The sequence below is a fragment of the Amblyraja radiata genome, chromosome 37, assembly GCF_010909765.2.
Source record: "Amblyraja radiata isolate CabotCenter1 chromosome 37, sAmbRad1.1.pri, whole genome shotgun sequence".
In the NCBI taxonomy this organism is placed as follows: Eukaryota; Metazoa; Chordata; class Chondrichthyes; order Rajiformes; family Rajidae; genus Amblyraja; species Amblyraja radiata.
The window spans coordinates 1964551-1992196 of NC_045992.1; the positions used below are offsets into that span (position 1 = coordinate 1964551).

Sequence of the window (27646 nt, forward strand, 5' to 3'; positions counted from 1 at the left end):
GACAATGGGTGCAGGAGTAGGCTATTTGGCCCTTCGAGCCATTCAATGTGATCATGGCTGATCATCCACAATCAGTACCCCGTTCCTGCCTTCTCCCCATATCCCCTGACTCCGCTATCTTTAAGAGCTCTATCTAACTCTCTCTTGAAAGCATCCAGAGAACTGGCCTCCACCGCCCTCTGAGGCAGAGAATTCCACAAACAGGGAGATATTGGCCGAGGGCAGGCACGTGGAACATGTAGATGGGCATCTTGATCAGCATGGTTGGTTTAATGCTGGTGTAACTAAAAGAAATAGATCATAGAAACCATGTTATAATTTAAAGGGAACTTGAGGGGCAACTTGTTCTGCTCAGAGGGTGGTGGGTGTATGGAACGAGCTGCCAGTGGAGGTAGTGCTGCAGGTACTATGACAGCATTTAAACAGACATTTGGACACGAGAAGGGTTTAGACAATAGAAAATAGGTGCAGGGTAATGTCTGAGAGTAATGTCCACAAAATATATCTGTAACAAGCTCCAGAATATAATTTTCACTAAAACATGTTTGGGCTCTACCAGATCTATATTTGCTGCCTGAAATGAGACAAAGCTTTAACCCAAGCAGAATAATATTACAGAAGGCAAGTAATTCCTGAGATATACGGTTTCACTACATTTTACCCATTCTGCTTCATATCAGGTGCTCAAAGCGTTCAAGTCAATCATGATATTTTCGGACTATGTTTTAAGGGAGATTCTCAGTATTCTTGTCATGAGATCAGAGAACAGAACAAGACATGGGTGTCACATTAATTCCCGCAACCATTGGGCTCTTGAACAATATGCAACACCAACAAGGGCCCATACAGTGGTGCAGCTTGTAGAGTCACTGCCTCATCGGGCCAAGACCCAGGTTCAATCCTGACCTCTGGTGCTGTCTGTGTGGAGTTTGCACGTTCTCCCTGCGACCACATAGGTTTCCTCCGGGTGCTCCGGTTTCCTCCCACATCCCAAAGACATGCAGGTTGGTTGGTTGGTTAATAGGCTTCTGTAAATTACCTCAAGTCTCTCAGTGACTGGTAGAAACTGGGGAGAGTTGATGATATAATGGTCAAAATAAAATTGTATTAGATTAGTGTAGGATTAGTAGTGGTTGTTCAATGGGTCAGTGTGGACTCGGTGACCTGACGGGCCTATTTCCATTCTCTATCTCTCTCTAACTCTTTTACTAACCAGAGTAACTATGATCTTCTATGGATTGTGTTTTTTGATTGCACAACAGACTTTGGTTTTCCACTATGATGAAGGTTGTTAAATTATTATATTTTTGATTGTTATGTATTTATCTGTGTGTTATTGTGTTAATGGGTCTGTAAAGCTGCAGTAAGTAATATCGTTGTTCCAATGCCAGTACAAGTGACAACTAAACACCCTTGCCTCTTGACACAGTAGTGCAGCATCTCCAGTGACCTGGGTTTATAAAAACAAACTGCTCGAGGACGTTTGGTGGAACTTCGTTAAACAAATGATCAAAAGAGGTTTACTGTACATTGCAAATCAGGGACCAGCAATATACCCACGCCCGTACATTCCTTGCAGTCAGACATATACAGAGGTTGTTTGGGGTTTAATAATTGCCTTCAAGTCTCATCTTGTGCCACCTTGTAAAGGGCCTGTCCCACTTAGGCGATTTTTATGGCGACTGCCGCAAGATTTTCAACATGTTGAAAAAGTTTAGACGACAGTGGCGACAGTTTTTGCTGTCGTAGGTTACGCCAGGTGTCGTAGGTGAATTCCATTAAAACTGGTCCCTGGCAGTCGCCTAAAGAGTCGCCTCAGTGGGACAGGCCCTATATGATGCATTATCTGATCTAATTAAAACGCTGCCTGCCTTCATCCAAGAACTCGGACTTGGAATTGAGAGTAATGGAGAATTCAAGTTGTGGCCTCCCTATTTAAGGAAGTATTTTTGCTTAAGACCACCCTCCTCCACCTCCAGTTTAAATTCCATTTGGAATATTTTTGGAGGACCAGGAAACCGAGAACAAGAACAGGCTTCCTTGCCTGAAAGACCTCAGGCAAGGAGGTTCCCCAATAGGCCATGGAAGTGAAAAAACAGGACAAGCAGGACCGGCAACTTTTGCCTATGTTTGAAATAAACCAACATCTGCAGTTCCTTTGCAACAACTTTCTTCTCCCTAATTGTCTACAGTGGACGAACCACTGATGTAAATTAAATGTAAAAATGCTCACTAACTTAGAGCAAACATACAGTCTACCAAGCAGATGGTTGTTAATTAGACATTGGCAGGGCCCAGCATGGTTGTGGCAACCACCTTCCTCTTGGTCTATTAACCGGTTGCAAAAAATTAACTTTGCAAATCACTCATGTGGTGTTGTTGGTTAATTCCATTAAGAGCCGGTATCTAACTGCGTAGGAGTGCAGAGAAGCAAGGTGACCTGAAATGTCATTGTGATTCAGAGGACAGCCACCATTCAAGATTGGCTCAGTAACCCCAGCAAGAGCAGCCGGCCTCATAGTCCAGCGACAAATACTGTGATACCAACTCAAAGAGAAGGAAGCTCGACAAGAACATGGCATCTTTTGGATGAGGTTTAGGGTTGGGGTTATTGTGGTCACATAGGCATAGAAATTAGGTGCAGGAGTAGGCCATTCAGCCCTTCGAGCCTGCACCGCCATTCAATATGATCATGGCTGATCATCCAACTCAGTATCCCGTACCTGCCTTCTCTCCATGCCCCCTGATCCCTTTAGCCACAAGGGCCACATCTAACTCCCTCTTAAATATAGCCAATGAACTGGCCTCAACTACCTTCTGTGGCAGAGAATTCCACAGATTCACCATTCTCTGTGTGAAAAATGTTTTTCTCATCTCGGTCCTAAAAGATTTCCCCCTTATCCTTAAACTGTGACCCCTTGTTCTGGAGTAAAGTACAGTGAAAGCATTGTTTTGCATGTTATCCAATCACATCAGATAATACTATACATAAATACAATCAAGTCAAACTCAAATACAATAGGTAGAGTGAAGGGAAAGATAGAGGTCACAGAATATAATTCTTAGCATTGTAATGCATCAGTTCCAAAGACAAAGTCCAATGTCCGCAATGGGGTAGAGGTGAATCAGGCAGTGCACTAGCTTATGGAAGAACCATTCAGAAGCCTGATAACAGAAGGGAAGAAGCTGTTCCTGAGCCATTAGGAAAACGATCAAATATCACTTTCAACAAAAACATTCCATAATCATCAGGCAATTGATCACCACCAACTCCAACTAGACTACAAACTTCCTGGGTTGCACTGGGGACTGGGTGTGGTTTTGTTTTTGCACTAGATTGGGTTTTTTAATTTATTGATTTGCTCATTATATTATCAATTGAGCATTGGGTTTAAATAGCTGTTGTGATGCTGCAAGAAATAATTTCACTGATCCGTTTCGGCACATATGACAACTAAACACTTAGACTCTTGGCAGAGTTGGTAAGTGCGGTAACTCTTCACAAGCCTTTGATCTGTCCTTGTAGCGACAGGATTTATGTGGCAGTCCAGTCACTGAGGGCCATGTCGCCGAAGGGGAGTCTAGTCTATGGAGCTGATGCGCTATAATGCTGAGAACTACATATGCGGCACAGTGGTACAGTGGTAGAGTTGCCACCTTACAGCACCAGTAACCCGAGTTTGATCCCGACTACGGGTGCTGTCTTTATGCCCGTGACCTGCGTGGGTTTTCTCCGGATGCTCCGGTTTCTGATAAGGAAGAATTTCTTCAGTCAGAGGGTGGTGAATCTGTGGAATTCATTGCCACAGACAGCTGTGGAGGCCAAGTCATTGGGTATTTTGAAAACAGAGATTGACAGATTCTTGATCAGTATGGGCGTCAATGGTTACGGTGAGAATGGGATTGAAAGGGAAAGATAGATCAGCCATGACTGAATGGTGGAGTAGACTTGAAGGGCTAGAATGGCCTAATTCTGATCCTATGACCTATGAACGTTTGAAAAACCGGCAAGGTTTGCTAAAGTTGATGAAACAATGTGTATGTGAGTGAACCAATGTTGTGTGCTCAACTTGCCGATACTCTTCCTGTCCCCCTTTCTGATTGACTGACACCTTGTTAAATTATACAGTGAGGGAGAGTAAACTTCATCCACAGAAGGCAGCTATTTTATTCTACTGAAGGAAGTGTGGTTACTGGAGCTTCCTGCCCCATTAGTCATGCTTCTGGTCTGTGCAGACACGTGAGGTGATGTTAGTGCAGGGTCATCAATAAACGGAGGAACTTGCTTTGACACAGTCAGATCGGGCGGCATGGTGGTGCAGCGGTAGAGTTGCTGCCTCACAGTGCCAGAGACGCGGGTTCGATCCCGACTACAGGTGCTGTCTGTACGGAGTTTGTACGTTCTCCCCATGGCCTGCACGGGTTTCCTCCCGCACTCCAAAGACATACAGGTTTGTATTTAAATTGGCTTGGGTTTGTATACTCGGTACAAGTGTAAATTGTCCCCTAGTGTGTGTGGGATAGTGTACATGTGTGGGGATCGCTGGTCGGCGTGTGCTCGGGGGGCCGAAGGGTCCGTTTCTGCACTGCATCTCTAAACTAAAAACTAAACATACAATCAGTGTGCCATTGCACCAAGTATCGAAGCACCAAAACGGACGTGAAGCAGGATGTAGAGGGCTGAAGGACGTTGATAGTAATCGAGTAAAACACCAAGTGCTGGAGAAACTCAGTGAGTCAGGCAGGGATTAGTTAAGAATTAAAATTGTCACCAACATTTCAGAAAAAACTTCACCCTAAGTAGAAATTTAAGAAAAACAATATTTCCAAAGGAGAGTGTGGGTGGTTTTCCATTTGCAATCTAAAGGGAACTGTTAAGCTGTATTGAAAAAAACCTGTCTTAAAAACTGAGTTACTCCAGCACTCTGTGAAACGTCACCTATCCATGTTCTCCACAGATGCTGCCTGACCCACTGAGTTACTCCAGCACTCTGTGAAACGTCACCTATCCATGTTCTCCACAGATGCTGCCTGACCCGCTGAGTTACACCAGCACTCTGTGTTTCACATGTAATTTCAAAGTTAATTCTACAACTTGCTGGAATTTTATCTACATTTTTATTAAGGGCCTGTCCCACTTGGCGATTTTTTCGGCGACTGCCAGCATCATTGACTGACGTATCAGGTCACCGAAACATTCGCGGCGTGAAGATATATTACGAGCGGTGTTTTTTTCAAGTGTCGCGACATTTATTTTGTCGCCGCTGGATTTTGAAATGTTCAAAATCATTTGGCGACACTGATATGACACCGGCAGCCGCCGAACAAAATCGCCAAGTAGGACTGGCCCTTTACTTCCCAAGGAATAGAACATTTATTCCTGTCCCAGCTGGGTGGTGCTGTCTTTTTCTTACCCCTAATTTACAATCCCAAATTTCATCCAGTCTTTTCCATTGTTCTGTGGCAAAAGGGCAGTTTTTATTTTGGGACATAATGAAACAACAATGTGTGGGTATCACAATCGCACATGCCTTCATGTTTAGCTCCATTACTATCAAGTGTACCAAGGTACAGCTTTGTTTTACATGCCTGCCAACAGATCGGATAATACTCTGCATAAATACAACCACATCACACTCAACTACAATAGATAGAGCAAAAGGGAAAGATAAGTTCAAGGTTTCAAGGTCAGTTTGTTGTCACATGTACCAATTAAGGTACAGTGAAATTTGACAGTGTTACAGAGTGCTCTCATTTCACTCCTGACATCGGGAAGAAAGATTACGATTCTGAAAATTGTGACCTCCAGGTTAAGGAACAGCTTCTACCCAAAACCATCAGGTTATTGAACACTACAAACACCAACTGATCTTCAAACTACAAATTGTATTGGTCGCACTAGGGACTTGGACTTGAGTTTTGCACTTCAGTGGGGTCTTTTATTTATCAAATTTGTTTTATTTCTGTCATCTATACAAACCGATGTGCTGCAGCAAGTAAGGATGTTATGATTCTGCTTCAGTGAACATGACAATTAAACACTCTTGACTTAACACAATGGTCCGATGGTGCTTTACAGTCACATGTACCTGGGTACAGTGACATTCCATTTTTGCATACAATGCATTAAAAAAAATCTTACTATAAACAAGCACAATCATACTCTGGAATATAGTGTTTAAGAAGGAACTGCAGAAGCTGTAAAAGTAAGTCAGTAAGTAAGTTTATTGGACAAGTATCCACATACAAGGAATTTGCCTTGGTGCTCCGCCCACAAGTAACAACATGACATACCGTGACAGTTACGAGTGACTCAGAAAACACTAAACATTAATAATAACAAAACATTAATGATAAAACACCATTGATCAAGGTAGACAAAAGTGCTGGAGAAACTCAGCGGGTGCGGCAGCATCTATGGAGCGAAGGAAATAGGCAACGTTTCGGGACGAAACCCTTAAGGAAATAGGCAAAGTTTCGGGCCGAAACCCTTAAGGAAATAGGCAACGTTTCGGGCCGAAACCCTTAAGGGTTTCGGCCCGAAACGTTGCCTATTTCCTTCGCTCCATAGATGCTGCCGCACCCGCTGAGTTTCTCCGGCACTTTTGCCTTCTCTGGAATATAGTTTTCAGCATCGCAGATCTTTGTAGCGCATCAGTTCCATAGACTTTCAAACCTGACACACAGTCTTTCAGAAGACAACGCCCTTTTATGCAGGAAAACTGAGAAATCAACCTGATAAATTGTGCAATTTCCCTTGACTGCGCTTGCATTTCCTGTATAACTTACAGAAACTCAGATTTTCATTTTCCTCTGAATGGGAGTACTTAGAGACAGCAAATTCTCTCACCCTGCGCACTGAGCGACAGAAACTCAAATTGAACGCAAGCACATAATGAGTTGACTAAGCAACCCCATATATTATTTTAGACGCACGCACGCACACATACAGAATACACAGCAATAATAGTGTAGCAAATTGTTTACCCTCAGGGATAATAATCCAATATAACTACTTCTGAAGGTGCAAATGCCTACACATGCACGAATGACTGACCGAATAACTACATCCCATGAATTCTCTATTTCTCAAGTCACAATAAATAAAACTTTCCATACAGTTTTGGTGTAAGAAAGTATATTTATACGTGCTTAAATATAACTAGGCAGTTACTTCAGAAATTGCTATGTTATCCCCAACACCCCTCCTGAAGACTGGACACATGTCCCCAATACCTTTGGGTAAGACCAGTGCCCCCCTGACCCCATCCGCGAACCCCCACTCCAAACTCAAATCGGTTCCAAAGCCCCAGAGTCCCAGGTTTGATCCTGACCTCGGGTGCTGTCCATGTGGAGTTTGCACGTTTTCCCTGTGGCCGCATTGCTTTCCTCCATCTGCTCCAGTTTTCCAAAGACTTTTAGGATAATTGACCGTGTGTAAAATTGCCCCTGGTGTGTCGGGAGCGGATGAGAAAGTGGGATAACATAGACCCCGGTATAAGCGGTTCCAAGGACCATGTGGAAACCAAGGAACCTTTTTAATTTTCTAGTGTTTGAGTGACCCTGCTCGACAAAGTAAAACTGACAGGACACATAATACAAATCTTTAGACTTGAGATACAGCGTGGAAACGACTTTAGAGATACAGCGTGGAAACAGGCCCTTCGGCCCACCAGGTGAGTGCCATCCAGCGATTACCCCATACACTAACCTACACGCACTGTACCTTAACTGGTGCATGTAACAAATAAATGTGAACCTTGAACTTAGTGTCGATGTTCCCCATATAAACTCCTGACCTCATAATCAATGGATCCTACCTGCAAACCTGAAGAAGTGTTGCTGATATTTCTGTTGTGGGGATGAATGGGGAAATTAATACCATACTAGGCTAAAGTTAGACAGCTGTCTGTTTAAACCAGCTCAAACGTTCATTTCTTAAAAGAACACATCAAGTCAAATCTTAATGCAACCAGCTGCTGAGTAAATGATTCAGCAGGTTGTGGCCTCCCATTTCTTGTGCCTTGAAAACCACACTTGCTTTAATCTCCGACATAAAAGCCCTGCGAACATCACTGTCATGCGGTGATAAACTAAGAGGGCTAGACTACTGTGTAAGAAACAAAAAAAGCTACACTCTTTTACGTTGGGGAATGGAGAAGTCCTGATTAGAATAATCAGATATGAACATTGTCTGAAGGAACAAACCGCCGCCTAATTTTAGCCTCTGGTTTAGTTCAGTTTAGAGGTACAGCATTGAAACAGGCCCTTCGACCCACCCGAGTCCACGCTGACCATCGATCACCCGTTCACACTAGTTCTCCCACTTTTTCATCCACTCCTGCAAAGAGATAAATTAGAAGGACACTTTGCAGCAGAGTTCACTGCATGAAAACAAGCCTCTATTCAGAAAACAGTAAATTAGGATTGCGGGGGAGGGGGAGAGGGGCGGAAGCCAAGGAGATTACAAATCGCTAGGGAAACAAATTGATGGAGCTCTGTGTTGGTGAAGCTTCTGATCCTCATGGACTCTGTTCCAGGGCTTTCAAAGACACGCCTGGTGAAATGGTTGATGTGTTGATTTTAATTGCCCAAATTTGGACAAATTGGATTTGGTATACCATTGTTCAGTTTTGGTCGTTCTTGCTGGAGAAAATAATCTTTCTTCCCACCCCCACATCAGTCAGAGAGTTTATTGTTTAAGAAGGAACTGCATATGCTGGAAAATCGAAGGTAGACAAAAGTGCAGGAGAAACTCAGCGGGTGCAGCAGCATCTATGGAGCAAAGGAAATAGGCAACGTTTTGGCCTGAAACTCGGCCCGAAACGTTGCTTATTTCCTTCGCTCCATAGATGCTGCCTCACCCGCTGAGTTTCTCCAGCATTTTTGTCTACCTGCTGTAGGAAAGCAGTCATTACGCTGGAAAGATCTACGAGGACGTTCCCATGACTCGAGGGCCTGAGCTATGGGGAGAGATTGGGCAACCCGGGGGCTTTATTCCCTGCAGCGCAGAAGGCTGAGGGATGATCTAGTACAGATGCAAGTCAATCATGAGGGGAATAGACAGGAGTCAGTACACAGTCTTTTATACAGGGTAGGGAATCAAGACCAGAGGACATAGGTTCAAGTTGAGAGGGGCAAGATTTAATAGGAACCTGAGAGGCAACTTTTTCACAGAGGGTGATGGGTATATGGGTCGAGCTGTTGGGTTGTTCACACAAGTACAATAATAGCAGTTAAAATATATTTTGCCAGGTACATGGATAGGAAAGGTTCAGATGGATATGGGCCAAACATGGGCAAGTGGGACCAGCGTTGATGGGGCATCTTGGTCGGCAAGGAGGAGTTGGGCCAAAGGGCTTGTTTCTGTTCTATATCTGCATTTTGTGTCTATCTTCAGTGGAAAGCAGCATCTGCAGTTCCTTCCTACACATTCATTAAATTATGCCTTTCTGTCTGTATCCAAAACCTAGGCGAACTGATGCAATATCTTAACAAGGGACCTTCACTTTTGACACTTCACACCATAATAAATGAAACAGAGAGCAGTGAGCACTAGATCTGATTGAAGACGGGTGCCGACCCAAAGTGTTGCCTGTCCATTTCTCCAGAGATGCTGCCCGACTCCAGCACTTTGTGTCTTTCTTTGTAAACCAGCATCTGCAGTTCGTTGTGTCTAAGGTATTGTTTCATTTTATCAAATGACAGATTTCAGCACAATCTGATCTGTTTGTCTGGAAATAATGTGCCATTGGAAGTAACTGGGTTTAAACATCACTCTCCGCCCCAACTCCACCCCCAATCCAAAAGGCAGCAACTAAACAAGAGGCACTGTCAGTGCAAGCTCCATCTATGACTCATCCCGTAATCCTGTAATTGTTTACGTCAGTGGCTAAAGAACATGCACTGTGCTTCACTACAGACAGCTGTAATTAGAACAAATTGAGACACACAAATTACGTAGGCAGCCGTCTATGGATTACGTTCTTCTTAAACCACGGAGACAATAAGATTACGGTCAAAGCGAAGGAGAAAATAAATGATCTGCATTAATACTTGCACTTAAAGGATCTTTGGAACGAATGTAAACCTTGACAATTCCTGTCTTTCAAAATGACCAGCATCTCCTCAAACCTCTAAGTCCATTTCACATACAACCACTTTGAAATTCAATGGCTGATTTCAATAGGCGTCGAGGCCATTTTGATGGCAGGATAAGTTGTGATGTTGCTACCTTTAGCTCAGATGCAACACACCCACCTTGGGGTCAGAAGGTTATTGGTTCAAAGGCTGGTTTCTGTGACATGAGCTCATGACCCGAGCCAAGGCTCTGACGATATACTGGCACAATGATCCCTAGATATGCGCAACACCATGGCACACAGCTGGTAGAGCTGCTGCCTCACAGCGCTAGAGACCTGGGTTCAATCCTGATTTCAGGTGCAATCCAAGTGGAGTTTGCACGTTCTCCTTGTAACCATATGGGTTTCCCTCGGATGCTCTGCATTCCTTCCACAATCCAAAGGCATGCGGTCGGCAGGTTAATTTGCCATACTAGTCATACAGCATGGAAACAGGCCATTCAGCCCACATTGTGCATGCTATCCAGGATGCCACATCTTAGCTGGTCCCATTTGGTCCATATCGCTCCAAACCTTTCCGATCCATATATCTTTCCAATCTGGGGGATGATGATGGGAATATGGGGAGAATAAGATCGGGCCTATTTCCATGTTGTTTATCTAAACTATAATGAGGATTAGAGTAAAATAGGTGCATAATGGTCAACACGGTATTGATGGGCTGAACGGCCCAATTCCAAGGCAAGATTCGAAGAGGAGGTTCCGCTCAGCTGCTAAAAGATTGTCTGGGGTTGACATAATGTTCGGCATGGACATTGTGGGCCGAAGGGCCTGTTCTTATGCTGTAACTGTTCTATGCTCCATGTTGCAAATTCTTACTATTGATAATGGAAGGAGGAATACTGACCAAGATACTATGTCCTACTTCAGTGATTCTCAAATTTATTACACAACAAAATAAAACATGAATGACATAACTCAACGCATTATAATAATCTGAAACAGTCTTGGTCACTGATGCCAGGGAAAATTTATGCTTCAAGTGGAGAAATTTAGCAAAATTAATAAAATATATTAAAAGGAATGCTGGAAATTACAAGTTGAAATCAATTAACTGATATTGTTTAAAGAACAAGTCAATAAAGATGAATTGGTCTGACTGCTGTCTGTTGACAGAGACGTGGTATTACACGCTGCGCCTGCTAACCAGGATAAATGTCACGTAGCTGGTGAGGAAACAAGATACGGAAGCATTAAGGATTGATTTCTCTTGCCTTCTGTGCCTGACACAGGAAGAACATTTCCCATCTTAACCATTTCCAGAACAACAGTGAAAATGTTCCCCCAAAAACATGCTCAATACTGCAGGCTGGGAATCTTTGGCAATGCTTATGATGAGGTTTAAAATCGTGTCGAAAGTCAGAAGTTTTTTTCCCCCGGGAGGGAAATGTCAAAGACGAGAAGGCATACTTTAAGGTGAGAGGGCAAGGTATTAAAGGAGATGTGCGGGGCAAGTTATTTATTCACAGAGGGTGGTGGGTGCCTGGAATGTGCCTGGTAGTTGAGGCAGGTACTAACTCAACGTTTAAGAAGCATTTTGACAGCTACATGGATAGGACAGGTTTGGAGGGATACGGGCCAAACGGGAGATGGGACATGTTGGTCGGTGTGGGAAAGTTGGACCGAAGGCCGTGGAATATGTTCTGGGAAAGTGGGGGCAGATACGATAGTGGCATTTAAGAGGCTTTTGGATATGCTGAGGATTGAGGGACGTGAATCACACGAAGCAGAGGAGATTAGATTAACTTGGTGTCATATTCAGCACAGACTCTGTGGACTAAAGCCCCTGTTACTCTGTTGTACTGTTGTATGTTCTATGTACAAGCCAACCAGAGGGTGGTCCCCACAATTTCGATTTAGTTATAGGTTCATTACTGTCACATGTACAAAATCACGTGTATAAAATCATGAAAGGCATAGATCGAGTAGATGCAGAGTCTCTTGCCCAGAGTAGTGGAATCAAACACTAGAGGGCATAGGTTTAAGGTGAAGGGGGAAAGATTTTATAGGAATCTGATGGGTGATTTATTCACGCAAAGGGTGGTGGGTGTATGGAATGAGCTGCTGGAAGGAGGTAGTTGAGGCTGGGACTAACAAAGTTTAAGAAGCATTTTGACAGCTACACGGACTGGACAGGTTTGGAGGGATATAGGCCAAACGCAGGCAGATGGGACTAGTGCAGATGGGACATGTTGGTCGGTGTGGGCAAGTTGGGCCGAAGGGCCTTTTTCCATGCTATACGGCCCTATGACTCCATGCACAATTTTACAGTGAAAAGTTTTGCTTTGCTTTGCATGCCAACCAATCAAATCAGATAATACCACACATAAATACAATCAAGTCAAACTCCAGTACAATAGGTAAAGCAAAGGGGAAGATACAGAGTGCAGAATATAGTTTCTCCCTGCTGCTTGATTCTATTTGAAGCAACAAATAATGAGTATTTTGTGGTTCCAAAAGAATGTGGCATTCACAAACGGTGACACTGAATAAAAATCACACTGCTCCCACTTTCCTGATCTATTAACTGAGTGCAATTATAACATCTTAACCATTCGGTAATTCCAACATCACAACTAGGTGGATGCAGCGGGTATTATCCGGAAGATGCATCACAGCAGAACCTTATCACAAGTGCCGAGTATTAGACATTTAGCACCAGCAGGACAAGCATCGCAGGTACAAGCGAATGCCAGCAGTTGGAAATGCCCTTCACACTCACACACCCAACCAAAATGTGTGGAAGGGAACTGCAGATGCTGGTTGAAACTGTAGAAAGACACAAAATGCTGGAGTAACTCAGCGGGACAGGCAGCATCTCTGGAGAAAAGGAATAGGTGTTGTTTCAGGTCGAAAATCCACTTCAGACTGGGGATGGGGGGGGGGGGGGGAAGTTGAGGTGAGAAAAGATCATGACATAGGGCCGGCAACAGATTTATCTCAGTAAGGGTGGAGTCCATCATGGCCCATTGTTGGCTGGGAAAAATGAGCTAACGACAGGGATTTAAGGATGCAAACAGTGGAACTAGTAGGAACTTAGCATACCCTGCTAAGTTAGAAATCCATCCAATCCTTGTCTTTCTACACTGCTGTATCAACTATTCTCTTGACTAACCCCAAGCCAACCTGCGCACTACAATACAATGGCCTAGGGTGACACAACGGTAACCTGGGTCCGATCTGAGCTCGGGTGCTGTCTGTGTGGAGTCTGCATGTTTTCCTGTGACCGTGTGGGTTTCCTCCAGGTGCTCCGTTTTCCTCGCACATCCCAAAGGCGTGCGAGTTTGTAGGATAACTGGCCTCCGCAAAATTGTCCCTACTGTGTAGAGAATGGATGGGAAAGTGGGATTACATTGTCGTGTGAAAGAGTGATCAGTGGTCGGCATGGACTCATTGTGCCATGGGGCCCGATTCCATGCTGAATCTCTAAACTAAATGACCTAGTCAAGGGCATGGAGGGGTGATGCCTGTATCATCCACATACCTTGAATGAATACACCTGAAACATCAAACTTCAAGAAAAAGAGTTCCATTAGATCTTCACAACACAACCAAATTACATTTGATGGACCAGTTAAAAAGCAGAGAGCAAAATCACATCAAGGTTAAAAGTGATTGTTTTCTCATAACAGCCATGTACTGTTGTATAACACAGCAAACCTTGAGAGAGCATCTATGAGAAGAATTAAGTGGACTGCTCATAGGAACTGCACACAAAACTATTTGCACACAAATGGATGTCCGAAGATCTGAAGATCTCTCCTGGTCCCAGAACACTGATGCTACTATAAAGCAAGCACATCAGCGCCTCTACTTCCTGAGAAGATTACGGAGAGTCGGTTTGTCAAGGAGGACTCTCTCTAACCTCTACAGGTGCACAGTAGAGAGCATGCTGACCGGTTGCATCGTGGCTTGGTTCAGCAACTTGAGCGCCCAGGAGCGGAAAAGACTACAAAAGTAGCAAACAATGCCCAGTCCATCATCGGCTCTGACCTTCCCTACCATCGAGGGGATCTATCGCAGTCGCTGCCTCAAAAAGGCTGGTAGCATCATCAAGAACCCACACCATCCTGGCCACACACTCATCTCCCCGCTCCCTTCAGGTAGAAGGTACAGGAGCCCGAAGACGGCAACGGCCAGGTTCAGGAATAGCTACTTCCCCACTGCCATCAGGCTATTAAACTCAACTCAAACAAAACTCTGCACACTAATAGCCCATTATCTCTTTATCTGCTTATTTATTCATGTGTGTATATATTTATATAATGGTACATGGACACACTGATCTGTTCAGTATTCATGCCTACCGTATTCTGTTGTGCTGAAGCAAAGCAAGAATTTTATTGTCCTATCTGGGACACATGACAATAAACTCTCTTGAATCTTGAATGGAACATACCAAATGAATGGCAACACATGAATCTGTAGATGCTGGAATCTTGAGCAAAATGCAAATTGCTGGAGGAACCCAGAGGGTCAACTAGCATCTGACTGGTGGGTCAGCCACCAGGTAGAGGTATTTGGACAGGCGATGTTTCATGTTGGGACCCTTCATCAGACTGAAGAGGCAGAACCAGCTGGGCTGGGCTCTAAAGCCTCAACATGCGCTCCCCCATTCAACAAAAGCATGTTATCTCAATGTCACTGCTGTACTAAACAGCAATCCCACAATTCATTTACTATCCAAATATGTGATACGGATTTTTTTTTTATTTCAAAAGCGCAAGAAAATCAGCATTTGTATTTCAGGAGACTGAATGAAAATGCAAGTTCCTGTCTCCTGGTATCAATAGATCAATAGCACAAATACTATCTAAACTATGAACAACAAACTGTCTTGGTTGTACCGAGGACATTGGGCTTTTTGCAACGAGATTGTTTTTTTTTAATTTATTGGTTTTCTTTCTTTATTATGTCATCAATGAGTATGGTGTTTACAGGCCTGCCACCCTGCAGCAGGTAAGAATGTCATTGTTCCAATGTGGCGCAGCGGTAGAGTTGCTGCCTTACAGCGAATGCAGCGCCGGAGACCCGGGTTCCATCCTGACTACGGGTGCTGTCTGTACGGAGTTTGTAGGTTCTCTCCGAGATCTTCGGTTTCCTCCCACACTCCAAAGACGTTGTTCTCCAAATCTGAGGAAGGACATTATAGCCATAGAGGGAGTGCAGAGAAGGTTCACCAGATTGATTCCTGGGATGTCAGGACTTTCATATGAAGAAAGACTGGATAGACTCGGTTTGTACTCGCTAGAATTTAGGAGATTGAGAGGGGATCTTATAGAAACATACAAAATTCTTATGGGGTTGGACAGGCTAGATGCAGAAAGATTGTTCCCGATGTTGGGGAAGTCCAGGACAAGGGGTCACAGCTTAAGGATAAGGGGGAAATCCTTTAGGACCGAGATCAGAAGAAACTTTTTCACACAGAGAGTGGTGAATCTCTGGAACTCTCTGCCACAGAGGGTAGTTGAGGCCAGTTCATTGGCTATATTTAAGAGGGGGTTAGATGTGGCCCTTATGGCTAAAGGGATCAGGGGGTATGGAGAGAAGGCAGGTACGGGATACTGAGTTGGATGATCAGCCATGATCATATTGAATGGCGGTGCAGGCTCGAAGGGCCGAATGGCCTACTCCTGCACCTATTTTCTATGTATCTATTCTATGTATCTATGTACAGGTTTGTAGGTTAATTGGTTTGGTAAATGTAAAAACTGTCCCTAGTGGGTGTAGGATGGTGTTTGTGTGCGGGGATCGCAGGTCGGAGCGGACCCGGTGGGCCGTAGGGCGTTTCCCCGCTGTATCTCTAAACTAAACAACTATTGATGGCTCTTGACTCTTCTATAGGAAAGTAGATTGCTTGTTCTCATCTGCAGAGAGAGTGGAATGGAACAGGGATTGGATAAAGAGCCGATTCAGGTTTCTGTTATCGACCATAGATTAAGTTACATAAAAGGTAATGAAAGGAGTGTTTATTTTGTAGACTTCTTCATGTAATTGAACCAGCATTCCTTTGCCAGAATGAAACATATTGCAACATTACATGGCGTCACATGCAATCTTGTGCTGGAATCTTGAGTAAAACAAAATTCTGGAGGAACTCTACAGGTCAGGCAGCATCTGTGAGGGAATTGATGGAAAATGATACGTCTGAAAAAGGGTCTCAAACCAAAGCTTTACCCTTTCCTTCTCTCCAGAGATGCTGCCTGTCCCTCTGAGTTACTCCAGCATTTCATGTTCAATTTCAGTTTTAAATGTAGAATCTGACTATAGCTTGACAAGTATCCATCGACTCCTTTAAGTCAAGACTAAAAACTTATCGATACTCCCTAGCCTTTCCTGACATCCACTGAGCGAGGGCTATATGTATATATGTATGTAGTTGTATGTATGTATGACAGACGCTGCCTGACCCGCTGAGTTACTCCAGTATGTATGTAGTTTGTTTGTTTATACTATTCTTATAACAAATGTAAAGCACTTTGGCCAACGAGAGTTGTTTTTTTAAATGTGCTATATAAATACATGTGACTTGACTTGACCTGTAAAGAATGGGAACAGTTCCAGGAGCCACATGTAGAATTTTGTGCAGATAGTTGAATTCACGACATTGAAACCCAGAACATAACAATGGGAACTACACCAATTCTACATGCAATAAAAACACTGTATCCTGCAGGAAAAGCTAGGATGAGGCCTCTAACAACAATACTCAGTCAAAGACAAGGCATGCAACAGGGATGGAATAAATACCTGCCTTAAAAGAAAATCAACATGTAATTAGTTTCTTAGCTTTCAGCCATAGGCTTTATATGTAAGATAGGAACTGCTGATACTGGTTGACACTGAAGATAGACAGACACCAAATGCTGGAGTAACTCTGCGTTTCAAAAAGCATCCCTGGAGAAAAAGAATAGGTGACGTTTCAGGTCATCTGATGAAGGGTCTCGACCCAAAATGTCACCTATTCCTTTTCTTCACAGACGCTGCCTGACCCGCTGAGTTACTCCAGCATTTTGTGCCTATCACAGGCATTATATGTCAATGATGCCACCTTATTTATGGTTGCAAAGATTTTTATGGTCATGAAGATTTCCACTACCCCTGATGTGAATACCTGTGTCTAAGCAATAGCCCTGGGGTGGGAGATTGCAACCTTCACGTGGTCCGCCCTGTTTCGACGAATGCAATCAACCTGGTGTGCACAATCAAATAAGATCAAATAGAATAAGTTGTCCTGCAACTTGTCCTGTGCACGCCATACGCAAGAAGAAGAAGAAGAAGAAGCAATAGCCCTGAATGGCAAACCTAATTCTGTTATGCTCCAGCAGCCCCCTCCATCCTCACTGGACTCCTCCGCCAATGTCAATCTGCACACGGTTGCTCTCTAGTGACCACCCAGTCATTCCTCCTTCCCCGGCCACTGTCTGTCAGAAGGTACAGAAGCTTGAATGCACGCTCCCCCAGTCTCAGGAACAGCTTCTTCCCCCCCCATCACCAAGCTTTGAACAATAAGCGAGGGCGATGTCCGATTCACCTCCACCCTCTGCGGGCATTGGGCTTTGTCGACGGAACTTCTTCTTCTTCTCCTGTCCATCTTGTTACAAATGTTGACCTCACTGTCATCGTCCGTCCTGAAAGGGACGCAAGGATTCCGGCGACAATCAGTGGGAGCCACCACTTGTCGCAGTAGATGATGGTGGTAGCAGACTGAAGCACTACAATGCTGGAAACTACCTTCTGTATCTTCCCGACTGCTCCATCTGTTGTGCTCCAGTCTGAACTGAGTCTGTGTCTGTGTACGGTACATTCGATTTGATAACATGCAAAGCAAAGCTTTCCACTGTACCTCAGCACACGTGACAATAATAAACTTAAAACCTAAATTGCCTGAGTGGGGATGGGAGCAAAGTCTCTGAATGCTCCACATGGAACAGTACCTTTCTGACGTTTAACGTCAGTGACATTTGGGTAGGTTTTGATGCAGCGCCGATGAGGACAGCAACCGATGGCAGATATTCAGCCGAAAATCACACACTGCAAAATATCTGACTCCCAAATGCAAAGATGCACTTGAGCCCCAAAGGAAAAGGTTCCAAGCCTTGCTTTTAGTGCATTATTGTCTGTCTGTCAGAGAGCCAGATGAATCAAAGACTCACTAAGTCTTCCTCACGGGGCATAAACTGCTCCTCCGGAATCAATCACAGAATCTTGACGTGCAGCCAATGTTGCAGGAAATGTGGTAGCCAATTCCTACATAGAACAACAACACCCCCCCCCCCCCCCCCCACCCACCCACAACTCCACCCCACCCTACTAACAGGTGACAACAAGCTGACAACTAGTTCATTGAAAGTGGCATCACAGGTAGATAGGGTGTAACATTGGGGAGGTAACAGCACCCTAGCTTATGGTACATTGACATCTCTAACTTCAAGTAACCCTTGCTTTCCCTCTCTCCATCCCTCCCCTTCCCATTTCCCCGACCAACTGACTGTCACCGACTACTTTTTATCAGTTTACTTTCTCCCAATTAACAATGATCTATTCTACATTCTCCTTGAACTCATCCCCTTTGTCCTGTTTTCACGCCTTACTTTTCCTTATCTATGTATCTCCCTCTCCCCTTACATCAGTCTGAAGAAGTGTCTCGACCCGAAACATCACCTATTCCTTCTCTGCTGCCTGGTCCCGCTGAGTTACTCCAGCATTCTGTGTCTATCTTCAGTTTAAACCAGCATCTGCAGTTCCTTTCTACACACTTGTGGAAGAACCGTTCAGGAGCCTGATAACAGAGGGGAAGAAGCAGTCTGGTGATGCGCGCTTTCAAGCTTCTGCCAGACGGGAGCGGGGAGAAGAAGGAATGGCCGGGGTGGGACAAGTCTTTGGTTATGTTGGCTGCTTTTCCAAGGCAGCTTGAAGAATGGACGGTGTCAATGGTGGGGAATGTGGTCTGTGCGATGGACTGGGCTACATCCACAACTCTCTGCAATGTCTTGCGGTCAGAGCTGTTCCCCCAAACCAAGCTGGGATGCAACCCGTATAAGAAAGAACTGCAGATGCTGGTTTAAATCACACAAAATGCTGGAGCAACTCAGCGGGTCAGGCAACATTTCTGGAGAGAAGGAATGGGCGATGTTTCGGGTCAAGACCCTTCTTCAGGCCTGACAGCATTCAGATGGGACTCTGGAGAAGGGTCTCGACCCAAAACATCACCCATTCCTTCCATAGATGCAGCCTGACCCTGCTGTTACTCCAGCATTCTGTGTCTATCTTCAGCATGCAGAGGGGGGGGGGGGTCTGGCTTTAAGGTCTCATCTGAAAGAATACCGGGCTGTATTCCCTCTGCAAGATGTGCTCATTAAAGAGACGAGGGGGGGAGATTAAAAACGCAGGCAGGGAGGACAGACAGGTGCAAGGCAACTGGAGAGGGGGCAAGATGAATTGCAATATCAATATGCAGCAAGCAGCGTGCAGCGACAGGCTCGGGGCACCTGTGTGGAGTTTGTGAAGCAGGTTTGCCGAGTTGAGCTCTTTCCACTGAAAACCGGGGAATGACTAAAATGCCCCCACTTTAGACTCTCCCGCTTGACGAGTCAACTGCCAACATCTGTCGCAGACCACAGCATTGCGGCAGGTGGGGGGGAAAACCGAGTGGGGATTTTTTTAAAAGGTTGATAATGCACACTGGACTTGTGAAACGGATCTGCACTTATCCTGAAACGGCTGCAGAAATTACTTCCACATGCTGAAACGCACAGATGCATTGAACAGTATTTTTTTTTTTAAACGAAACGCTCTTTAAACAAACACGCCTGCCTGGCACAACAAAGTGGTCGAGTGAGCGACCCTGGGCACTGCTCTTTATAAAGCCGTGTTTAACCACAAAAAAAAACAAAAAACTGAGTGTCCCCTAGCGCTGTCTTTTGATATTACCGCTGGAAAGAGGAGGGGGAGGAGAACACACACAAATTTGCTCAAGTCTAAGCGCCAGGAAGTCAGTCGTTGCCTGCAGCACTTAGCTGCTGTCATCCAGCAGGCTTGACATTAACACAGCATTCTCAGTGGAGGAGGTGAAGACATGGCCAATCGCCCCACTCTATTACAGACACACAGAGAGAGGGAGAGGCGCATTTCATTCAAGGCGGCGTTTCATTTTGAAAATGAAAAAGAGCACTTCGGAGTCTATGATCAAGAAGGAACTGCAGATGCTGGAAAAATCGAAGGGGGACAAAAAATTGCTGGAGAAACTCAGCGGGTGAGGCAGCATCTATGGAACGAAGGAAATAGGCAACGTTTCGGGTCGAAATCCTCAAGGAAATAGGCAATGTTTCGGGCCGAAATCCTTAAGGAAATAGGCAACGTTTCGGGACGAAATCCTTAAGGAAATAGGCAATGTTTCGGGACGAAATCCTTAAGGAAATAGGCAACGATTCGGGACAAAATCCTTAAGGAAATAGGCAACGTTTCGGGCCGAAACGTTGCCTATTTCCTTCGCTCCATAGATGCTGCCGCACCCGCTGAGTTTGTTTCTCCAGCAATATTGTCTAACTTCGGAATCTATGTATGTTTGTTCCTTCCCTTAAAGGGGCTTCTTGAGAGACAATGGCAAAGGGAACTGGCTGCAAACGTGGCGCGCAAGCACACACACAGCACACACACAACACACACACACACTGGAGCCTGCAAATGACATTTACAGCTAATGGCAGCGCCGAGCAAAATAGCAGGGACAAGACAGGACTAAAAATAGCTGGCTTGCGCCGCAGCAAGTGCGTGATTTACATGTGGACAGTGTGATTCATCACCTGAGGCCGGGTGATTGGTGCTTGGGGGGGGGGGGGGGGGGGGGGGGGTCGGATAAGAAAGAGTCAAAAGGTGCATATCTTTGTTAATTTATCACACTGCAGATTACAATCCTGCAGCTCTGGGGATTTCCCCCCCCCTTTAAAGAAAATGTTTCTCTTGTTTCTTACACAGGCATACAAATAATTCACTTCCCCCTCCCTCTCTGGTGTGGTGACGGTACCTGCATTGCGCTTCCAGTGAACCCCCCCCCCCCCCTCACCCAAACAACCAAAGCACTGACCTCTCCAAACACACACAACACACACACACAACACACACACACAAAACACACACACACACAAACCTAAAGACAAGAGAATGCACTAATGCACCCGCGTTTACAGAGGATATCTCTACCCTTTGGTTCACTACCAAGTACCCAACAAACATTTGTTCCATATCTCTCTGTCTCACAAACAATATCTCTCGTTCCCCTCTCCCCTGACTCTCAGTCTGAAGGAGGGTCTCGACCCGAAACGTCGCCCGTTCCTTCTCTACACAGATGCTGCCCGACCCGCTGAGTTACTCCAGCATTTTATGTAAAACCGCACCTGCAGTTCCTTCCCGAAACAAAAATCTTTACCTCAAGGAGACCAGAGGAACTGCAGATGGTGGAATCTTTCACCTGCCAGGAATTGTCCCACCCGCTTCTCTCTGTTCCAGCATTCTCCCCAAGCCCGCGGAGTTCCTCCATCACCCTATATGTGGCTAGTTAAACTATACAACACCGCGTCTGAAGAAGGGTCTCGACCCGAAACGTCACCCATTCCTTCTCCCCAGAGGTGCTGCCTGTCCTGCTGAGTTACTCCAGCATTTTGTGTCTACCTACCCTGAATTTGGCCGCTCCACTGGTCTCCCTCCCCGTGTAGATCCATTATTGCTAACCTTTCTTTTGTAAAGACTGGCTACAATTTTGCATCCACCAGCAGTTTAATTGTAATGTAACCATTTAACCAACGCGTAAATATGACAAAGTATTTAAGAAGGAACTCAAGATGCTGGAAAATCGAAGGTAGACAAAAGTGCTGGAGAAACATCAGCGGGTGCAGCAGCATCTATGGAGCGAAGGAAATAGGCAACGTTTCGTCCCGAAACGTTGCCTATTTCCTTCGCTCCATAGATGCTGCTGCACCCGCTGAGTTTCTCCAGCACTTTTGTCTACCTGCGTAAATATGAGTTTCCCAACCCTTCGGCCAAGCGCTGGTGTTTATTTAGGAAGATGTCAAGAGAAGTCAGTTTCTTCTGACATAATCCAGAGATGGCACTCGGTACAAGACCCAGAGTTTAATGCCTAGTGAGTTGGCCATGGTTCTAGCTACAGGTGCCCATCTTAATGAGTTGTAAATGAACCTTCGGCGTGGAAAGTTGATCCCAGAATGACACCCTAATATGACCAATCCATTTGACAGTAAATATGTACTTAGTTCCGGTCACCATTAATTCCTGCTGGCTCTTTAAATTATTTAAGAGAGCTTTACTTCACGCGGTGTATCGTTTTGTTCCGCCAGCGGCTCGGCTTGGCCCGGACATTTAAACACAAACCTGTGGGGTTAACGCCACAGTGGGGCTGCCTTCTTGATGCTAACGGCTGCTTACCGACACCCAGAAAATAACCCCCCTCAATACACACACACTAACACACACACACACACACACTCAAACACACACTCACACTCACTCACTCACACACTCACTCGCACACTCAAATACTCTCACACACTCAAATACACACTCAAATACTCACTCACACACACACTCAAATACACACACTCACACACTCTCTCACACGTACACTCAAACACACACGAACACACACTCACACACCAAACACACTCACACGCACACTCAAACACACACACCCTCACACACAAATACACTCATGCACACACACACAAACACACACTCACACACACACACACACACACACACTCACTGGTGCGGGGGCCTTTTATTAACCATGAACTAATCCCAAATCCACTCTACCAGTGAACACCAAACAAACCTGTTTTTACAAAACACAACACACATAAGGAACAGCGTTATATAACGATGCACCATCCTATTAGAAAGTTTTACAATTGCCGCTGTCAGTGCGGCTAAGTGTTGGGCACTGCATCAGCGACTGTTCCCGCTGCACAATTTAACCCCCGGCTGGTCCTAAACCTGTAATGCAGACCGGCGCATAATACAACACTGAGAATTACTGCCATCAATTACAATACCACGCAAACGGCATCAGTAAAAACGCCGGGCAGACACATTTGTGGCATCTCCTTGGGGTGTCTGTGATCTCACACAGTCAGAGTGAGTGGATACAGATAATGGACACAGAGATTGTCCCCCAAACCCCCCCACACTGGCCCAAAGTGACTGCACCCAGGGCCACGCTGCCAGTTTCTCAGACCCCTGTCTCACTTCTCCACCATCCTGCCCTCGACTCAACTCCACCCCCCCCTCCCTGCCCCACGCCCTCAAACACACACACACACACACACACACGCGCTCACAGGGTCACTTACCCCGGGCAGAGAGCTTCTTTGTGTTAATAATCTTCGCCGCATATTCTTGTCCCGTGGATAATTTCACGCATCTGCGAACAACGGAGAAGGCACCCCTAGGAGTGGAGAGAGAAAAAATAACAGGCAGACATGGGATTAGTGTGGAGAGCTCAAGGGGGAAGGGGAGGGGAAGGGGGCGATTGGAAGCAAAATAAGTGCGGGGCAATTGGAGTGAGGGGGGACGGGGCGAGGGGGGAAGTGGCATACTTTCCGAGCTCTTCACATAACTGGTATTCCTCGCTAAACCGGGTACACGTTGCGGTAGTGGCCATGTTGAAATGAAAAGCCTGGAATTGGCTAGCATGTACTCGCCTGTCAGATGCAGGGGAGGGTGGATGTGGAGCCGCTAACGCGAGATTACACGAGAGAGACAGGGAGGGAGGGAGGGAGAGAGGGAGGGAGATAGAGAGAGGAGGAGGAGGGGATAGAGAGGGAGAAAGAGGGAGGAGGGGATAGAGAGGGAGAAAGAGGGAGGAGGGAGAAAGGGGGGGAGGGAGAAAGAGGGAGATAGATAGAGAGAAGGGGGGGGAGATAGATAGAGAGAAAGGGGGGGGGGAGATAGATAGATAGAGAGAGGAGGAGTGGATAGAGAGGGAGAAAGAGAGAGGAGGGAGATAGATAGAGAGAAAGAGGGAGATAGATAGATAGAGAGGAGGAGGAGGGGGATAGAGAGGGGGGGAGGGAGGGAGATAAGAAGGAAGGAAATAAGAAAGGAAGGAAGGGAGGGAGAGAGAGCGAGCTTCCAAATGCAATAGATCTCAGCGCCGCCTGACACAAACCGCCAGCAAACTTACTTTAGCCCCTGAAAATCCATCCTTAAAGCAAATCAAGAAGTACATGAAGCATCTTTAGCACGATAAAGGAGATGGCGGCAGAGGCAGATACAATGGTGACATTTAAGAGACATTTAGATAGGTTGAGTTTACTGATAGGTCGGTAGTGTTATAGGTTGGGTACATTGATATGCAGGGAATGGGAGATGTGGGTCATGTGCGAGTGGATTCATGTTCGGCGCAGATATTGTGGGCCGAATGGCCTGTTCCTGTGCTGTGCTTATGTTCCATGTTTAGAACCTTCGATTTTTGGATTAAACTCTCGCTTCTGAAGTATATAGTTTTCTCAAACATATCACAAAGCATGCAATAGAGACAAACCAATTTTGTCTTTGTAAGATTGAAGAAGGGACTAGTCCCGAAACGTTGCCCATTTCCTTCGCTCCATAGATGCTGCTGCACCCGCTGAGATTCTCCAGCATTTTTTGTCTACCTTCTGTCTTTGCAAGGGATCACCTGGTATTAACGGGTGACGTTTCCGGTCGAGACCCTTCTTCAGTCTGAAGATTCAAGAGAGTTTGTTGTCATGTGTCCCAGGTAGAATTTCATCAACCTATCTGAGACACATGACAATAAGCTCTCTTGGGTAGACAAAAGTTCCCGACCACGGGGGAAAATGGAGGAGGACTGGCCAAATTGTGTGCCTTCCACCACAGTGATGAATGCTGTGGTGGATGTTTATGTTACATTTTTTATTGTGTTTTTGTGTGTGTTCTTTATCATTGTACCGCTGCTGACATATTCATTTCACTTGCACTTTATGTGCAAATAAACCGTATGTTTATGTGACAAATAAACCGTATTGTATTGTATTGTTGTGCTGGAGAAACTCAGTGGGTGCGGCAGCATCTATGGAGCGAAGGAAATAGGCAACGTTTCAGGCCGAAACCCTTGGGTTTCGGCCCGAAACGTTACCTATTTCCTTTGCTCCATAGATGCTGCCTCACCCGCTGAGTTTCTCCAGCACTTTTGTCTACCTTCGATTTTTCAGGATCTGCAGTTCCTTCTTAATCAATAAACTCTCTTGAATCTTGGGTCTCGACCCGAAACGTCACCCATTCCTTCTCCCCAGAGATGCTGCCTGTTCCGCCGAGTTACTCCAGCATTTTTGTTTTACTCCACTTTCGATTTAAACCAGCATCTGCAGTTCTTTCCTACACCTGATATTAACGTATTGGTTGGGGAAATTTCAGCGGTGCTGGGGATACGTCTTATTTCCCCTTATTTCTTCACTCTGGACTGCAGCCATCTATCACAGAAAGAGGAAATGTCATGGAAAGAGGCTCTCCCTTCTATGGAGAAGACGGGTGAGGGGAGATACTGGAAACAGCCACCATTTCTGGGTGCCCCCATGTATGAGTACTCTGTACTGGCTGGGTAACAGACTAGAGAGTGGTCCTGACCTCCCATCTACCTCATTGGAGACCCTCGGACTATCTTTGATCAGACTTTACACGACTACCTTGCACTAAACGTCATTCCCTTCATCCTGTATCTGCACACTATGGACGGATTCAAGTTCAAGAGAGTTTATTGTCATGTGTCCCTGATAGGACAATGAAATTCTTGCTTTGCTTCAGCACAACAGAACATAGTAGGCATTGACTACAAAACAGATCAGTGTGTCCATATATCATTGTATATGGGTTGATTGTAATCATGTATGTATGGTCTTCCCGCGGACTGGATTGCATGGAACAAAAAAGCTTTTCACTGTACCTCAGTATAGGTGACAATCCTAAACAAAACTAGTCTCATTGTCAGTGGTTGTACATTGGTGAAGTCAGGTTCAAGTGGCTGGTGCCGGTGAAGTCATCTTTGATACTCCATTGAAGTTGAATTAAGAACAACAGTATAGCACAACAGGCCATTCGGCCCACAATATCTGTGCCAACATGATGCCTATCTGGCTGCAGGTGATCTATATCCCTTCATTCCCTGCACATCCATGTGCTCTGAAACACCACTGCCTCTCCACCACTCCATCCTCTGTGTAAATAAAACTTGCCCCTCACATCTCCTTTAAACATTGCCCCCCTCACATTAAAGCTATGCTGTGTACTATTTGACATTTCCATCCAAAGAAAAAGGTTCTGACTGTCTACCCTGTCTATGCCTCTCACAATTTTATATACTTCCATCAGGTCTCCCCTCAAACCCTCTGTTCCAGAGAAAACAGGTACTGTCTGTATGGAGTTTGTACGTTCTCCCCGTGACCTGCGTGGGTTTTATCTGAGATCTTCGGTTTTCTCCCACACTCCAAAGACGTACAGGTTTGTAGGTTAATTGGTTTGGTATAAGTGCAAAAGTGTTTGTAGGATGGTGTTAATGTGCGAGGATGTCCGGCCAGTGCGGACTCGATGGGCCGAAGGGCCTGTTGCTGCACTGTATCCCTAAACTAAACAGAACTAAATTAAACTAAAAAGTTCCGACCTGAAACGTCGCTTATCCATGTTCACCAGAAATGCTGCCTGACCCGCTGAGTTACTCCAGCACTTTGTGTCATCCTTTGAATGTCACCATTGTTCTACAAGAAAGATGACATGCAGGGTTTGTTTTTGACTAGGTAAGTAGCCTTAAGCAGTCTTTTCATGGGGTCCCTGGTTGGAAACTGCCTCTGTAGGTGAAGCCACACGGCATATCTTACAACAGACATTATTTCTAACACACTGGCAGGGAACAGGTTCTCTAAAACCATTTTTTTTTTTTTTTTTTAAACAATCTCTCTCTCTGTGCATAATTGGTATCAGAGTGCACATTTTACAGCATTTCATGGCACTAATTACCCGTTATTATCTCAAAGAAACCCTGAAATAATGAAAAGGCTCCTGTGGAATTATGCATCACACTATCAGGACTCTGTGTGGAATGAGAGATGATGGGCATGGAATTACATAAAAGTTACAGTACATCACCAGGCCACTCAGTCCATCTGGATCTTCCCAGCATTTATCCTCCACACCAACCTCTTCCACATCCCGCCTATCACTCATCCTGCCCCTCCTTATTTCCAGGTTTGTCCACCCCTTACAGTTGGGGTGAAGAATGGTCCTGAATTGAAACATTACCGATCAATATTCTCCCGCTGAGTTATGCCCCTGTCCCACTTAGGAAACCTGAACGGAAATCTCTGGAGACTTTGCGCCCCACCCAAGGTTTCTGTGCGGTTCGCGGAGGTTTTTGTTAGTTTCCCTACCTGCTTCCACTACCTGCAACCTCCGGCAACCACCTGCAACCTCCGGGAACCGCGCGGAAACCTTGGGTGGGG

General features: G+C 45.3%; 1 protein-coding gene across 8 annotated transcripts in view; it reads right to left on the reverse strand.

Moving 5' to 3' along the window:
• The window catches only part of camk2g (calcium/calmodulin dependent protein kinase II gamma), a 240638-nt gene extending 216689 nt beyond the window's left edge, over window positions 1-23949 (reverse strand). For 5 of the 8 annotated variants that reach the window (XM_033012702.1, XM_033012700.1, XM_033012698.1 and 2 more), the window contains exons 1-2: window positions 23753-23948; window positions 23507-23601 (exon numbers count right to left, since the gene is read on the reverse strand). In XM_033012702.1, coding sequence (XP_032868593.1) covers window positions 23507-23601; window positions 23753-23817 — 160 coding nt within the window. In that variant the 5' untranslated portion in view covers window positions 23818-23948. Of the gene's footprint in view, window positions 1-23506; window positions 23602-23752 lie in introns of all 8 variants that reach the window. The other 3 variants (XM_033012695.1, XM_033012694.1, XM_033012701.1) reach the window with 2 other exon arrangements.
• Between the last annotated feature and the right edge of the window lie 3697 nt (window positions 23950-27646).